The sequence below is a fragment of the Coloeus monedula genome (assembly GCF_965178545.1).
Source record: "Coloeus monedula genome assembly, chromosome: Z".
Classification (NCBI taxonomy): Eukaryota; Metazoa; Chordata; class Aves; order Passeriformes; family Corvidae; genus Coloeus; species Coloeus monedula.
This window is the reverse complement of record NC_138822.1, coordinates 70,981,415-70,998,538: the sequence shown is the minus strand read 5'-3', so window position 1 is coordinate 70,998,538 and position 17,124 is coordinate 70,981,415. Positions and strand designations below refer to the sequence as shown.

General features: G+C 39.4%; 1 protein-coding gene across 3 annotated transcripts in view; it reads left to right on the top strand.

Annotated features, from left to right (window-relative positions):
• Nucleotides 1–17,124, top strand: part of GHR (growth hormone receptor) — a 119,808-nt gene that overhangs the window by 37,900 nt on the left and 64,784 nt on the right. For all 3 annotated transcript variants that reach the window (XM_082301866.1, XM_082301864.1, XM_082301865.1), the window contains exons 2-3: nucleotides 3,645–3,729; nucleotides 16,700–16,779. In XM_082301866.1, the coding sequence (XP_082157992.1) occupies nucleotides 16,710–16,779 (70 nt within the window). In that variant the 5' untranslated portion in view covers nucleotides 3,645–3,729; nucleotides 16,700–16,709. The remainder of the gene's footprint in view (nucleotides 1–3,644; nucleotides 3,730–16,699; nucleotides 16,780–17,124) is intronic.

Genomic DNA, 17,124 nt, shown 5'->3' with positions numbered 1-17,124 from the left:
TTTTGCCTGCTGCCTGCAACTTTTCAGTTAGATATGTAAATGTACAGAATTGTGGAATTATGGAATTACTGAGGTTGGAAAGGATGCCTGGATATCATCTAGTCCAACCCTTGTGCTCAGAGTAAGATTTTATTAATGCGGTTGTGTTTTGAGTCCGTAAGAGTTTTGAGTACCCCCAGACTCCACAACCTCTAAGCAATCTCTTCCACTCTTTTGTCCCCTCTTTAATGAAAAAGGTCATTAATGAAGACTTAAACAGCATTTACTCTAGTGGCTGTGCTGCTGGTTGAAACGCTTTGAGTTGGGCATTTCACCCAGTTTTCAGTACATTTCACTAGTTTGTACGTCATCATAAAGATTTTACATGAGACAGATTCAAAAGCCTTTCCAACCTTTTCTCAGCACCAGACCTTTCCTTAGATGCTTTTTTGTAGAGCAAAAGAACTTTTGGCACATTTGGGTCCATTTCATCTTGTCCAGTTTATTATTTTTTTGGTAGGCTAGCTTGCGGCATAATGAGAAGATAATAATGGGCAAAGATCCTCAGATCACAATCAAGGCACTGATGAGTCGGAGTCTGTTTCTTATTTTGTGAAGCAAACTAGTTTGGATGGGCCCTGTCAACTCATCCTTTTGTAATCCTTTTGTTTGCCTTGTGAGTTACAGTAATTAAATGTGCTTCTGACAAAATACGTGTCTCTCAAAAAAGAAAGAGCTTTACCTGTATCACTTATTCATGTGAATCTGTGTTATCCTTTTGCAAAGCTGCAGTTTTTCCAAGAATCGTATTGAAGGGAGATTGCTAATCATTTAAATCTAGCTCACTACCTTATGTACAGCACTACCTATTTTTCACACATAATGAACTGTCAAAACCAAGTGCAAATATAGCTGGTTTTGTGCTTGTATGGCTGTTCTACACTGCAATACTGCAAATAAATGGTGCTGCTGCCGGCATTTTTTGTGCCATCACATTACTTGCTGCTGCCACAGATAGAGTGACGCACTTCACTTGCAAGAGAGAAGTAGCAATATCTTTATTGATGTAAAACAGCGATTTAACAAAGTTTGGTGGTAAATGCGTCAGCAGTTTAACAATATTCGATGGCAAGGTATACTTGATTGTTTACAGCTCAGAGGATGGGGTCAGGCAAAACTGTCCAGGAGACCCTCCCATTGAGTCATGAGGTTTGGAAAGGACTCCCTTGTGTTCTGAATTTTCTGTTTGGAGTTTAGTTGTGGCTGCATCCAGACTTAGTCCCAAACTCAGTCAACAGTTTATGTCTAAAGGATTGTACGTGCACAATCAATATTTTATGTCACGTAAGATTTCAAACTTTAGCATATTACTAATCACTTTTATGGCAAAGAATCTCTCAGCCTCAAGCAGTAACTCCTACAGCCCCTGCTATGCAGGAGAGCTGAACAGACCTCAGGCTGTCCACTGTTAATGGAGTAAGATGATTGACTTATGGTCATATTTGCACAGCAGCCATCTTTCGTTTGGCGCATGCTCAACTAGCCCTCAGCTGTTGAACAAGACTCATGGCCCTTAGGTGTCAAGCAAGATTTATGGCCCTTAACTATTGTGTTGGTATCTGTGAGCCAGATGTAGCTGTCACAACCACCCCGGGTGGCTGTTGCTCACACAGAAAACGGCAGGGGTTGGGGCATATTGCCGCAGCTGCCAAGAGTGAAACAAAATGTTCTGAGTACAATCAGGTAATCAGAAGTTAGGACATTTCTCTTTGTTGCCCACAAAGTAGCTGAGAGATCTTTTCTGCTGCTGAGCAGGATTTCAAAATATTTTGGAAGGACTACTGGAATAATTTTTTCTGTCTTATTGTAATAGGATTCTGACTTTGTCATATAAAGGTCATTTCCCCTTGTTAATACCATAGCGAGTGTTTTGAAAAAGGAATTTGTCAGTAGTCCTTGGTAGCTCACTTCAGTCAACAGCTGGCTCAGACTTTGTAACTTTGTTCCACACTAAGTTGTCCCTTTGTTTTTGGAAAAGAGAGTTGCTGCTCACTGCTCATTTATTCTTCTGAAATTCAGAGATTTTTGGAAACCCAGAAATTAAACTAACACAAGACTCCTTGTGGAATTATGTATGAATGGGGCACACAATCAGTTATATTCTCAGCCTGCTGAAATGTGAGCAGGCACTTTCTAAAAAGTGTGATAATAGAATTTGGCAGTGCATATTATGGAGTAGACTGACGTAAAGATTTACTATGTAGGGACTTGTCTAATCCACTTGTTTCATGATGTGAACCAGGAGGGAACCCTGCTTATGGGTTTTACTTTGAGTAACCACATGCAGGATGTTTTATAATAATATTGATATTATTCATGCTTTGGCATGGAAAATGCTTTCTATTTATTTCAAACATCTGTTTAATTTTTCTCTCTGTTGAAGGACTTTCTCATTTGGCAGTTGGGGGGTGTATTGTTTTGGGAATTTTTTATTATAAATACAGAGGTGATAGCCTTTTACACATTGCATTGTAGAAGGATTGCAGAGAAGTAATGATGAAACTTTCACTCACAATCATATTTTGCTTTCCATTATTTATTATTTAGTGATCTATCTCTACATTAAAATTATACACATAACAGGAAGAAAATTCTGGGGGTACAAAAAAATTCTTGCTGCTCTTTCTTCAGCTGGTGGTAACTCAGTAAAGGAAAACTCTTTTTTTAAATGTTACTTTTTTTTCTTGTTCAGGCTAGGGCAGTGTGGCCCTAGGCATTCAGTTTGCATGCACACAGTAGTTCTTTAGATGTTATTTGTGGGGTCTGGCAGGCTGATTTTTTTCCCCCTGGTTATTTAAAGAGCCTGATACTGTGAAATCTGGTCTTCTTTTTGTAGTCCCACCCACTAGAAAACAGATTATTTTGAATTATTCAAGTAATGTAAACACCATGTCTGACTTTTAAAAATGCTTTTGAAAGCTGACTTGGATCCTTGGGAAGAGGTAACTTTCTATGTTGAACTTAGGTTCTTTTTATTTAACATAGAAATGCTACTAGTTCAGAACTGGTTTGCATGCTGCTGTGCCAACTATCACAGCAGCAATAATGTGCTTAGGAATTCAGAACATAATATACTACCTTTTTTTATCAGCATGCCATCTTTCTGAGACTTAGACACTGTGCTTTTAGAGGAAAAGGAAATGTTATTTTCTTAATTTTACTAGTTTTTAAGTTACTGCACTGTAATATAATGTCTAAAGAAGTAGTAGTAGGCATAGTGATAGTGAGCTACTACTCATCCTCTTGATGGTCCAGAGATTTCTTCCAGGGCAGCTGATTTTCACCAGGAGTGCGCATTAGGAATGAGTTGATTGGTCACCCTGACCTCTCTTTGCCTTTTAAATGTGTGTTCATTTTAATGTCAAGGTTAGCACAGGGTCCTGTGGCTTGGCAGGCCCTCAGTGACAAGGCTGCTGCTGCAGTTTGAGTGAGAAGCCCAGGTGCTGCGCTCAGGGCAGCCAAGCAGACTGCCCCGCTGGTGGCCTTCCCTGAGGGACAGCAGGACCAGGACGCACATTTGGATTTTGTCATGTTGCCCTCCCACTGTAGGTGACCTTTGCTGTTCCAGAACTCATCTCTTGTCTGTCTCTCCTGTTTTCATGCAGGTGCTGGGATGGCTGGAGAAGGTCGTGATTTGCAGTTGAGCTGAGGGAGGCGTGACACATCGTCCATCCCCTGCTGACATTTGAGGTAGGGTGATAACTTTTGTCTTACCTGCAACTGACTTTATTACCAATGTTGGCTAAGCAGATTGATCAATAGAATCCCATAGTGCCCTACAGATAACAGATCCTAGGATTCATTCCTGAAGGCGGTGGTAATTATAATAGGCATTATACAAAATTGTGGTTGGGATTTAATTGTCATATTTTAATACCCAAAACAATAGAGAAATGTGAATTAAGGCTGTCAGATTCAGTCCTGATTAAATTGATGACTTCACGCCCTTCTGTCAATCTCTAGTAACCAGCATTTGAGACAGAGAGCTTGGTGACCCTTAAAAGTGGTTAAAAGCCATTTTTCCTTGTCAGTGTGTTATTTAGGATATTAATTGCCTGACTCTTTAAATGCACTCTATTGAAAAAAATTGAGAAAAAAAATCTATATTTTATAAGTGAGGGAGAATGTGAAAATGCCTATCAGAACATTGTAGATAACAAATAATGGTTTAAATGACACAAGTGTCATTGAGTTTGAATGTACATATTGGTTCTAATTAATATCTAGAATGTATTACTGAAAGCCTAATCACAGTACAGTGGCATAAATTTGAATCAAAACATCACAGAAATACACTGTTGTATAAGGGATTCAGACCTGTGATTGCTCATGGTGTGAAGCTGAAAAGCTGTTATCTGGTGTTAAATTGCTGCATGAGACTTTACAGCTGCTATCTGTGTACTGTAGCAGTTTTATGAGACTTGAACTGGCTATTCCTGTCTAAGTGTAGACTGTTGTACTGTCATTAACTAGAAGAGAAATTCTAGATACTTCATGCTTTGGTTACAATAACAGTAGGTAAAATTTGTTATCTATCCTGTGTCTGTGTTCTTACTGTTTCTGAAGTCAGATGGTAGAACTCTAGGTTCATTCATTGTACCATGGGTCTCTCCTTGGGAGAGTTGTCTATACCAATTTCACCAAGAAAATTAAAAGGTCAGAATAGTGAAAAGTTACTTGTAAAAATGCTTGTAAAGTATGCATAAATTAGTCATTAGTGACCTCCTTAACCAAAGCCTTCTTTGTTGTGGTTACCATGCCTTTTCATGCAGAGTTCAGCACACCTGAAAAACAGTTTATGAATGACTTCTTTGATTTTATAGCTGAAACATGTCAATTTTATAGCTGAAACAAGCCATACAGAAAACTCTTTCTGTGCTGTTTTCCTGGCTTTCTGTGCCCAGGGAGCCATTTGATCCATAGATAAACTTCCCATTCCAGATTCCTCTGCAAGCAGCCTAGCACTGGGAGGACACAGCTTGGACACAGGGTCTGGCCCTGGTTCTGAGCTCCACCACAGACTCAGGTTCTGTCACCCTCTGTAACCTTTCTGTGTTTTAGTTTCATGATTGTAAATGAAGGCTGATAATTATGAACTTTCAGAAGGGAGCAAAAGATCCCAGTCCTTAGGAAATGCTGTCATTTGCACAGTGCCGTGTCATATTTGATGTGATGTTGACATGGTGTTACCAGGGGAGAATTTAAACCTTTTGCAATTAAGTGTAACCATTTTTTTTTTCTTTTAAGTGTATGAATCTAGTCATCTGCTATCAAGTGTGATTACCGAAGAAAAAGTTGTATGCAATAAGTGACCTAAAAATCTGGACTGATTTATGCATCAGGGCAATTCAAAACTCCACCTGCTGTGATATTCCACAGTTTTAATAATGTTGGGGGAAATATACGCTGTGAGGAAGTGATTTACTGAATATTGCTGTACAATTTGTAGTGAGCCTAAGAGCAGTCAGACTCATCACACTTATGTGAACATGGCTGCTTTCACAAGATTGGTGTGATTGGTAAGAGTCATACATTTCAGGTGCAGATGGTATTATTGCTAATGACTTCTTAAAAAAAAAAAGATAAAATTTTTTATATATAGTTAAGTTTTTCTTAAGATGGAAGCCTTTGACCTCTCCAGAAATACAGCTTCCTGTGATACTAAATTCATTTGCTATCAGAACTACAAAAAGGAACAGTCATTTTTTCCTTTCCACGCTGATACTTTCCACATGGCCATGTGCGTGAGACTGCCATTCAGAGCCCAGGGCTGAGTGATGTGAGGGTGATCACGGGTGCCCTGATTAAAGGGAGAGAGCCAGTTCCTAAGACTTTTGCTAACAGGCATCTCTGCAAGCAGCCTTGCTCCCTGCTTCAGTATAAAAATGGGTACTGAGGCAAGGCTGCTGGTCAGACTTCAGAGGAGTTGGATGTTGTGCTAGATGAGAAAAGCCCCGGGCAGGGCTTTACAAACCTCCCTCCAATGTCCTGCCCTTTAGTCCACTCCCTTTTTTGAACTGTATGTCTGAGATCTAGCTTGGTATGGGATTTATTATTGTGAATAGATTGCACAGAGTGGGTTTGTGTCTGGAAATACTTAGAGTTGTGGATGTGGGTGAAGGCCCAGGCTCTTAGCTGCTTCTCAGGGCAGCTACCTTGTGAATTTTATCTGTAAATATCTATTTCCTCATGGTCCTGTGTAAAATAACAATAACAGCAGTGGAAAAATGTGAATGCACTACTCTGTTTTAATGAGCAGTTGAATGTGCTCCAAAGTTTCACTTTTTTAATGAGTTGGTATTGTGGTGCAGTTCCTGCAGAGAAGGAAGTCGTAAAACCAGTGGAGGCGGATGTGCTGTCCATTGGCCAGCCAGTCAGCTTTGTGCTGGGCAGCTCTGTTGCTTGTAGCACCTGTTGGTTGCAGAGCATCCCATTTTGAGCTGATCAGTCCAAAGTTCATGTGTTTTATGTGTGATGTCTAAAATCAAAGGTTGCAATGCTGAACTATGCTTTTGTCTCTGACGTTTGAGAAGTGGTATATGTGCTATGATTGCTATGTATTTTTAGTGGCTTAAATCCACTGCATTGTTGTTACCAGAGCTAAAGGCCACATTTCATTCCCATTGTTTGTGAAAGAACTGTACACTTATTAAGAAGGTTCTAGTTGCTTGAGTGTTTCAGGTGAGCTTCTCTTTATCGTAATTGCAATTCTTTCTGTCTTAGTGCAAAACCTGTCAATTTATTGGTTTGGGTTTGGTTTTGGGATTTTTTTAATCCACTACAGCTTTATTTTGTGTTGCTGGGATGGCTGGCAATATACCCACAAGACTGTAATATTCTGAGATAGGTAAGACATTGGAGGGGGTTGCAGTCCATGCTTTACTCTGCTGCTAGGCTGCAGTGTAAATGCAGGCAAGCTGTTCCTCTTCCCAGTGTGTCCCTTTCCCTGTCTGTTAGATGGATAATGCCACTGACTCCTGCTGCAGACTGCTTCAGGATTTGCTGATGGAAAATATTATCTGACATCATTAAAATACCTCTTTAGAAACATATCTGTCAAATTACCTTCAAAATTAATCTGGTTGTTTCTGTGGCTTATTTTACAGACACTTCTTAGTTTCTTCATTGGTAAAGTTTTTTAGAGGGACACAGCTCTGTCAGTCTCCAATGTGAATTTCTAACTACAATCTGGCATTTCTCTTTATTTCCATTGCAGACGATGGTGTCACTGTAGTGCTGTGATAGCTGCAGGTGCCCACTCAGATTTACTAGGAGGTAAACTCTCTAAACTAGTAACTGTTCAGTAGGTCATCAACTCCAGAGATTACCAGGCATGTCTGTTTGCGTTATTCCCCTTGAAAGGCAGGCTGGCTTCATCACTCACTGAGCAATCCAAACTTGTCTCCACTTCCTTAATAATCATTTCAAAGTAGTTCTGGATCTCATGTCACATACCCTTTGACCTCTCCAGTGGAGGAAAAAAGACTTTCTATGAGGTTTCCCATACTTCTTGCTCATCAGGTCTTTTGTCTTCTAACCCATGGTCATTTGCCTCACAGGATGGAATATCCCCCTCTCATATATCAATATTCAGGATATAAATATATGTCTATATATATGTACACAGAGGATATAAATAATGCCCTGAGTTCTTGTGAAGGTACACCTTCAGGTTTCATCAAAACACCAATATGCCTGTGTGCATGTGTGTGTTAAGTGTGTGCAAGCGTGTGAATACAAACCAAACCCAACCTCTGCTGCTTCTTTGGGAAAAAGCCTTTCAGGACGTGTGGTAATTGAAATGGCTAAAATAATGCCATGGTATGTTATAAAATGTGAATTGGAAGAAGTTACTTGAAGCCCATGAAAAATCAAGCAGTGTACACAGTTTGTACATTAGACTGGCTTTCAGTAAATTCTGTCATCAAAATCAGCTAATTAGTCCCCCTATATCTGGAAATACTAGACACTCTAGCCTTGGAAAAATCTTTGATTAAAAATTAGTAGCATTCCTCCTACAGCTCTTGGCTTAAAACATGTCATTAACAGCTGCATCATAAAAATGTGTGTCAGAAGGGATTGTTTCAGTATAAAGGTTTTAGAGATCCTGTTTGGATGGTATCTAAAAATGCTCATATGTTTCTAAGCCGCTTTGGTAAGTGTGGGCATAGTCTTTTGCTGTATGCGAGATGCTTCATCAAAACATACCTTAAACTTAAAAGTTGGGTATTTTATGTTCCAGGTCTTACCATTGCAAGTGGAGGCAGAAGTTAACAGATTTTTTAAGATTTGTATGAAGGTTTGAACAGAGATCAGATTTTCTTCACTAGTTCTTTCTTACCTCATGAAAACTTGTTTTGGCAGTGCTGCATTTAAAAACACCCAGTGATCTTCTCCACTTGCTGGTTTCATTCATTATTTCTTTCAACTTTGTGCTGATTTTCACAATTAAGGATCTAGCTCAAAATCTCTCTGTATGTCTAGATGAAGTAGTTTAAGCAGCTGTTGCATGCAGTAAGCTACTTTTTGGTAGGTCCCCACCATTTATATATTCAGATTTGTGTGAACTTAAAGCACCAAATAGCAGTAAATAGGGGAGGGAACTATGTCATTATGATCTTAGAGAGGACACATGGAATCACGCTGCTTCTCATTGACACAGAATTTCTTAAACAGATAATTTTGCTTTGCAGTTATTGTGAAAAACAGTTGCATTGAATAGGTGTGCTCATATTCTGACTCTGCACCTGTTTAACTGAAATTCAAAGTTGCTTCAGTCTGCATATTACAGATTCAAATTAAAAGAATATACATCATATCTTAAACCTATGTGAGCTGCAGGACATAAAAAACCTCACTAAATTAAAATGCACTGATTGCTCTTAAACCTTCTGTCAAGATGATTATTCTTTTCCTGTAGACCAAATGAGAGTAAATATGTGAGTGCTTGGAGTCCTGAGTGGACATCCAGAAATGCTTTGTCTGTCATTTACTAGCTTTCACTTACTGTGCTATTTAAGTTAATGACTTCCTAAATGCCATACAGGCTCTGTTATGTAGTCTTTAATCTGATTAGGAGCACACGAATAATTTAGCATGCAATTAAACCATATAATTAATTTGTCCCATGGTAATGAACTGTTAAGTAATTTTATTAGTCTAGGGTAAATACCAGGTCTTGAACTTAAATTTTACAACTTCTTGAAGATGTTTTTTCCTAGAAGAAATTTTTTAAACATAAATGTTATTTAAAATTAAAAGTCTGCTCCCTCTGATTTCCTGAAATTGCTCTTTGGGCAAAAATGACTGGTTATTACCAAACTGTTTCAAAATGACGAAACTCCTGATCTCCAGTGAAACAGAATTAGGTTATAGCCAAGCGTTTTTGAACAAAGCATCCTCAATTTCTTCCAATCACCTTGAACCCAAACCTGCCTTGCAGACTTCAAAGAGCAGTTTAAGAAAATCAGAGGGAGCAGGGTTTTCATGTTACAGAAAAGCTCCAAGAGATCAGATGAGGATTTACTTAGGATGTGTGCTGAAACCTAACCGACTGTATTTGCCCAGGTACCAGGTAGTATGTTTTTTAATTCAAGTGATTTGCAGATACTGGCACACAAGAGAAGGCTTGCAGAGAGTGTGCCAGCTGAAGACTGCTGTATAGTGAAGATCCAGCAGCACATGTAAGATGGTTATTTATTATCAAGCATGAAATTAATCCTGTTTGTTTTCCCTCCTGTTCCAGTCTAAACTCCCAGTGGTGTCACACAGGTTGCTTTGCACTGTGATTCCTGTGCTTCATAATTTTTTCCTTATTTCTTTGAGGTGCTAAGCTCTCTTGCAGTGCTAGGAGATTTACTTAGCCATGTTCTCATGTTAAATATTTAATCTTGCCTGCTTGAAATCAGATGTCTTATACTGCTTTGCTGGCTTGGGTCCACACTGCTGTAGTCCTGATGGGATTTGAACTTCAATGGTGCTGGCAAGACACTGAAGAGTTTGTGGTTTGGGGTTTTTTCACACTTGCACAAAGTTTTTTTCACAGCACTGGAAATATCATTTAATCTCTTTATGTAGAGTGAGAATAATTATCTCAGTGAAATGTTTCTGAGCAAAACCACTTTTTTTTAGTACAGATTACTAGGGTGTTGGTTCTAGATACAGACATAGATATTTCTCTTTGTTTTCTTGATGTGATATTGGACATTAAATGGATGCATTATATTTCTTCAAACAAACTGGAATATACCTTTGCTTAAATAAAGAAATTCTCCAACTTTTCTTTGTGATTCATTGTACAAACAACAAAGCAAAGATTGGATGACTGCTATCTAAATGCTAATAATAACTAAAAATAATTTTAAAAAAAGGAGATGCCTTGGAAGAATTACTACTAGAGTTGAGAAAGTGTTTCTAGCCTGAAAAAATTACCATTCTCATAAACAGGTCTGAATCTTCCTTAATGATACAATTATATGTAAAGCTGAGTATCTGCTCAGCAATTCATATCTGCATGTTATGCAGCTAAATGTTTGCAATTTCTTTTACCTGAAATACATCTATTTCACTGTTTTGCGGTCTGAAAGGCAAACAGAGCAATTAAGTTTATTCCAAGTTCAAATTTTTCTGTGTGGTAGACAGAAATTTAAGGCTATAACTGCAGTCCTCTTTTAGGAATTGTTTTCTGATGGAGAGATCTATTAATCTTAGAGATGAGATCCACCCTCTATGTACCTAGTCCATTTGGTTACTGCAGTCAAGGTATAACATATTTTATTGTAAATAAAGAATTGATACATCACGTGCCACAGCCATCCTTAGACATCTTAGCCAAGTTTTTTGAGAATTACTGTAAACAGCTTTAGTACAAGCCCAGAGTAATGTCCAAAGTATGGATTCACTGAAGGGCTCCTTAACCACATCCAAGAACTGATAATCATTTGGCCTGTTACAAGTTTAAATCAGAGTCATTAGCTGACATATCAATCCATAGGAAAAACAAATCAACTAAAAGCACTAAAGGTGTCTATTACAATAGAGAGAGAAATAAACTGGGTGTTGATATTAAAATTCCATATACTCTCTATTCCAAAATTAAAAGTGAATGTAGGGGAAAAAAGTTTTTTTTAAACTCAAAGTGAGCAATTAATTCAATAGCTTCCATTTGCAATTTTAACATGTTTACACTTGAAATTACTATAAATTATTTAGCTTATATAAAGACCTAATTAATATATAGAATTGCCTCTATTCCATAGGTTTAATTTGTATTTATAGAGTACTTCCTCATGGTCCTCAAATTTGCATAAAAACATGCATAGTAAATGCAACTTTATCTGGTGCTTCTTTTGTTGTTAAGGTTTTGACTTCTTTTTTTTTTTTTTTTTAATTGAAATGTGCCCTTCATGAGGTTTTTGTTTGGTTGTTTTTTTAATTTGGAGTACGTAACTTCTGCTTCTGTGGTATCATTCCTTGTTCTTTCTATGTCCAGGATAGCGGCACACAATAGGTGAATGGTGTGTTACTCATACCAGCTGAAACAATTTATTATTTCTGTTTCTTACTGTGGCTGAATATATAGCCCTGACAAGGGCTCTATAAAAACAGGCACTTGTCCAAGGGCTGCTGATGACTTAATCAAGCTGTAGTATCAGCAAGCAAGGGAAGAAGGCTTTAAGTCCATTACAGTTTTAGACTGTGTTGATTGGAAGGGCTAAAACTAATTTCAGTTGCAGAATGACTCCATCCTGTTGGCACTCAGGGGAAGGAGGGTACGCAGGCAAAGTGATTTCAGCTGTGCATGATCAGCCAAAGTGGTGTGGATGTTTTTTGGCAAGCACAGAAAGATTACCTCTTGGTGTCATTGGTCCTGCCCTGAAATAACTTGTAAGAAATGTCCACACTGTGAAAAATAAAGGCCTTTCACCCAGAAAAATTCTTCACAAGTACATGCATATATATTTGGTAGTTGCAATAACGATTCAGGACAGACCTGGAAAGCCTGGAGTTACATTCCTTTCTCAGTACTTGTTCTTATTTGGTGGTGGATCTGCTGGTGTATGTTCACGCGCATGGCACACTCTTGTGCTCTTGCCTTTTTATGATCTAATGGAATGATGAAACAGCAGTGTATGGAAAACTCATCAGATTAATCCTTCACTCAGTAATTTTGTGGTTTGGTTTGCAGCAGAGGGGTTACCTTTGGTTCTGTACAAGTTGCAGAGATGATGCTGTGACAAGAAATTATAAACTCGAGGAGGTTACTGGGGAAAAACTCTCATATTTGGAGTATATTGAGTTAATGGTGGTGGCAAAAGCAGAAATGCTGTGATAGGTGCAGTTCAATGTCCTTGTTCTTCTCCTTCCTTCTGGTTCTTTCAGGTTCAGAAACTATCTAAAGGTCAAGATCTCACTTCAAACAAGTTTTGTTTGTAAGCAATACCCCTTCTGGTTTACTCTGAGTGTTAACAATTTTACCTGACCAGAGCAGATGCAAAAAAACTCAGTGTGCTGTGACTAAACTGTTTCTTTTCTCAGGGAGCTTCTTAGCCCAGTTTCTCCTGTTTATGCTGACTCTATTCACATCCCACTGGAAAGATGTTGTGTTTAAATTCACTTATGATTGACCTTACTCCAACATTGCTATAGAAAAGGGCCAAGATTTTTTTTTTTTTATCCTTTTTATAACTCCTGGCTCCCTTCCTGTACTGATGTAATTAGCCTGAGCTGACCTCTAGCCAAATGTTTCTGTGGTCAAGTTTCAGCTGGCTTGAGGACAGTCAGCTGCTGTAATTTTTTTTCCCTGATTTTAACTCTGTTCATTCTTACAAGCTGCTGGAGTTGGGTAAGACATAGAATATTATTCTTTAGAACAGTGTGTGTTACAGGCACTTGAGGGGGTTTTTTTCTGTTGAATAAGAGGGACTTTATTATGCCATTTATCTTTCATAGGCACATAGGGTAGATGTTGGGAGGTAGATACTATTGGATTGTAAAAGGTCAGGTTTGTCCTAATGTCTAGAGAGAAGCTGTCTCTTGCTACGTTAACAGTGAAGCCTCTGGACAATACTGTTCTTGTTGACAGCAAGCTCACAAGAGTGTCTTAGAGGAAGGGCCATTTACAGAACAGATTTTTGAGAACTTTCTGCAAGGCAGTAGTTGTCTGATGGTGATGCAGGTGGCACTTCAGAGGACCCTTCTCTCAGAATTTTTATTCTGTACCACCAAAAGTGGTTTCATAATGGGGCAGCTCCTGCTTTCCACCAGATCTTCTTCCATGAGAGTGGAGCTGTGGCAGTGTAGCTCTCTCTTAGTCTCAAATACTGCTAGTAGTGACCCTCATAACTGCAGCCCAGCCAAGCTTTTGGTGTTTGTTCTGGATGCAGAGGTCACGTCCCTGGTGCTTCACACCCCATGCAGAGCTCCATTTGCCTGGGTGAGGACTTGAGTACAAGCCCTGTCCCAAGGGCTCTGGGTTGCAGCTCCAAGGATATAGCACAACTTGTCCTTTACAGAGGCTGTTGGACAAAGGGTGGAGCATGATGCATCCGTATGAAAGCAGTTACTGTTTTTGAGCACAGTCCTGTCCATATTGGGTATGTTCAGAGTATACCAACTGGATGTTTTTCACAGACACAACTTGTCTGAATGGATAACTCAGTGGGATACCCTATGTGGTTTTAGGCAGAGCAGAGGCAGTGTTGTTTTGTCTCACTGAGATTCTGGCATTTGTGAGAGTCCGCTGAAGAAGCATCATTTGTTTCTATACTGCGTTTTACTGGCAAAAGGGCAAGGGATGAAGGAGCAATTCTGATCACCTCTGAGGTTTAGGAATGCGAATTAATCCTATGCCCTGTTTCAGAGAGCTGGTTGTTTTAGTCAAGGTCTGTGGCTGAGCAGGGAATTTTCCAATAATTGTATAATTACTCTTAAACAAGTAATAGCTGCTGCTGGAGGGTGGCTGTGGCTGTGGCTTCCCCTCCACCCGACTGCTCACTCCCATGTTCTGCCCCGGCTCTGCTCCTGGGCTGTGTCTTTGTGGAGTCCTAATAAAACCTGTCTGCAAACAGGTTCATTACAATGAATATTTATGGATTCATTTTAACTGGAACAATTTCCTGATGGAGTTCACTGTGTTGCAGCTATGTAAACAAGTCTGCCAGTGCAAGAGGAACAGCAGTACTGGAAGGGGATTGTTTTCATCTGCAATAACATGACCTTACTGAAGTGCAGTGTTTGTTGACCTCTGTGATGTTTCCAGGCTCCTGGGTTAGTGCTTCAGCTGTCAATCCACTCTTTTTGGAAGGATGCTGAGATGGCCACCAGTCAGGTGTGCAGGGATGGAGAGGATAGCCATGCTGTGACAGCTGCATGTGGACGCCAACCCTGGTCCCACCAGAGTTGTTCGGTGTGGTTATGCAAAATGAAACTGTGTGCCCTGAATGATGGATTCTGATCACATTTGTTCTCATGGGAGTATTCCTGTGAGGGTTTGGCCTTCTCTTGTGGCTGTTATTAGGCAGGAAGAAGTAGAAAGGCTTGGAAAAGAGTGGCTGGAAGATGGGCTGGTGGATGGGGGAGAACAGGAAAGTGTGAATAGGAAGGCACATGGGATGCCAGGGTACTGTTCCGGAAGAGAACAGGAGAATTGTAAATAAAGTGATATTGTGCTCAGGCCTGTAAAAGAGAAAATTTCCACTTAGGGAGAAAGTGGAAGAGCTGAAGGGGAGAAGAGACTAATGGGGTAGAAATAGTGTAAGAGAGGAATTGACAAACGCAGGGGCACATTTTTATAGAAGATTTATTAATAAGAGATAATAAGAATTCTTTAAACAAGAGTACAGATGAAGCAGGGGGACCAATTGAGCTACCTGAAAATATGGCTGATCTTGGATGAACCTTGTACTGTGGCAGTATATCTTCTCTTCTGAGAGTTGGCCTGTCATTTGCTTTATTAACTTTGTCCCAGGTCGGTACATTCCAACAGTTGCTGTTGTCACTTCTCCTGGTCCTGCTCCCCAAGCTGTCTCACTCCCACACTGCCCAAGTCCTCAGTAAAGCACTTCTTTACTCTCAGTTCACTGAGAACAGGGGAGTCCTGTTTGGAGTGACCCATGTCTGCTTGGCCAGAGAAAAGGCCTGCTGGTGCCTGGCTAGTCCACAGAGCTCCTACAGCTCTTCTCCTTGTGGAGCAGCCCCATGCGCACTCAGGCTGGCCCAGGCTTGTCTGGGTGGTGCTGCTGGGCATCCTTGTCCTGATGTGTGTGCAGTGGGGACCATTTCCTGGCTTTCCTTTGCAGGTCTGACTGAGGTTCTGCCAGTCCAGAGCAGTTTGACTAAATGCCTCTTATACTGAGACTTTAACCTGAGAATTATTGAGCAGTTGCATTAATGAGGATGTGAGAAAATACCTTCTAATTTTCAAGTTTTGTACTGTATAGCATGGATGAGAAATCTGGAGTTGGAAATCGTTTTGGCTTTTTTCTCTAGTGTGATTCATTCTGTTCTCTTAGTGTAAGAAAATTGAGAGTATTACCTTTTAAATTTGGCATTACTATAGCTTTACATACTCTGCATTCTTGTGTCTTATGGTTTTTAACCTAATTCAAACTTTGGTAGCTGCACTAAGAAACTGACTAGTTTCTGACACCCAGATTTGATAGCATGAATTGTTTGTTACTTGATAACACCCACTTAGATATTGTTACTTGCTAGTGGGCTTGTTTGTTTGGATTTAATGTTTGTGATTTAATCTGCTGTCACCTAAAGAAAATCTCTAATTGAGAACAGTCCAGTGTAGAATCAAGGTCTGTCAAACAAATTTACAGTCAAATATGAAAGTCGAGCTCTTATTTTCTCTCTCTGCCTCTCTGAGCGGGGTGTCGGTGTATCGTGGTAGTTTGGTGCCACAGAACAAAACACTGCTGCCTGGCTTGTCCAGCCATCCATGTTCATTTTAGCATGTGTGTTGTAGCTTTAGTTTTGAAGGTCTCTGGTAATCTCTGTGGCTATAAATGGTCAGGTCATAATCCGTGGTATGGATGCTTTCCTCATACTTCTGTATGGACACCTCATGAGGTTCTGGGTTTTTTGCAAGGTACAGTTTTTGTGCAGAACTCTGCACAGTCTGCAGGTCCAGCACAGGGCAGCTGTTGCCCTTCACTGTTGTTACCAGATGCTGGTGATAACAGCAGGAGCAAACTAGTGTCTCAAAACAGGGTTGTGCAATGGGGTTGTATGATGTGTGAAGTAAACTAAGCGAAAATGAGGCTCAAGTGAATTAAGGAAAATGAGGAGTGTGCTTTTTTTGGGGAAATTGTAAAGGCTTGTTGGTTTGCTAAGATTGTAAAGGTTTGCATTCTTGGAGGTTGTAAAGTCATTTGTGGATGCAGTCTACCAATTGACAATACATGATTTTTCCACCCTCTATTTAATGAACTAAAGACACATAAGCCAGCTCTCTTGTAAATACGGTATTTACTATGTGTTCTAGACTGCAAGATGATGTATTACTTTATGAGGCAATGAACTGTAAACTAAATATACTTCTGGTTTAAATCCAATCAGAAATTCAATAAAACTAGATGATATCTTAAATGTCATATCATATTAGTAGTATTTGCTTATAAAGAAACTCTCTTACTGTCTTTTGTCACGACAGAGTCAGAAGTATGGATCTTCGGCATCTGCTGTTTACTTTGGCACTGATCTGTGCAAATGACTCACTTTCTGCAAGTGATGGTAAGTTTTATGATACCTTTCCATGACTTTCTCTGGGTGTATGTGTATATATATGTAGATTTAGATAAACACTATTTTTATATTGAATTTTTCATGCAACTTTCTTGATTGCAGTAACCCATGTATGTAATGTGAAAAATGCATCAGTTAATCTTTTTGTAGACATAGTGGATGAGATTGGGACATGTTGCCGAATGAAGGTGAATTTCGCAGACAGTTTTTGATGTGTAAGCAAGATGGATAAATCTGGATTTTCTTTGAGTGGGTATTGAAGTTATGAAAGAATTGTATGAGGTTCATTTTTTATGTGAACTAGTGTTTTTTTCTCAAACAAGTCTTTTAGTA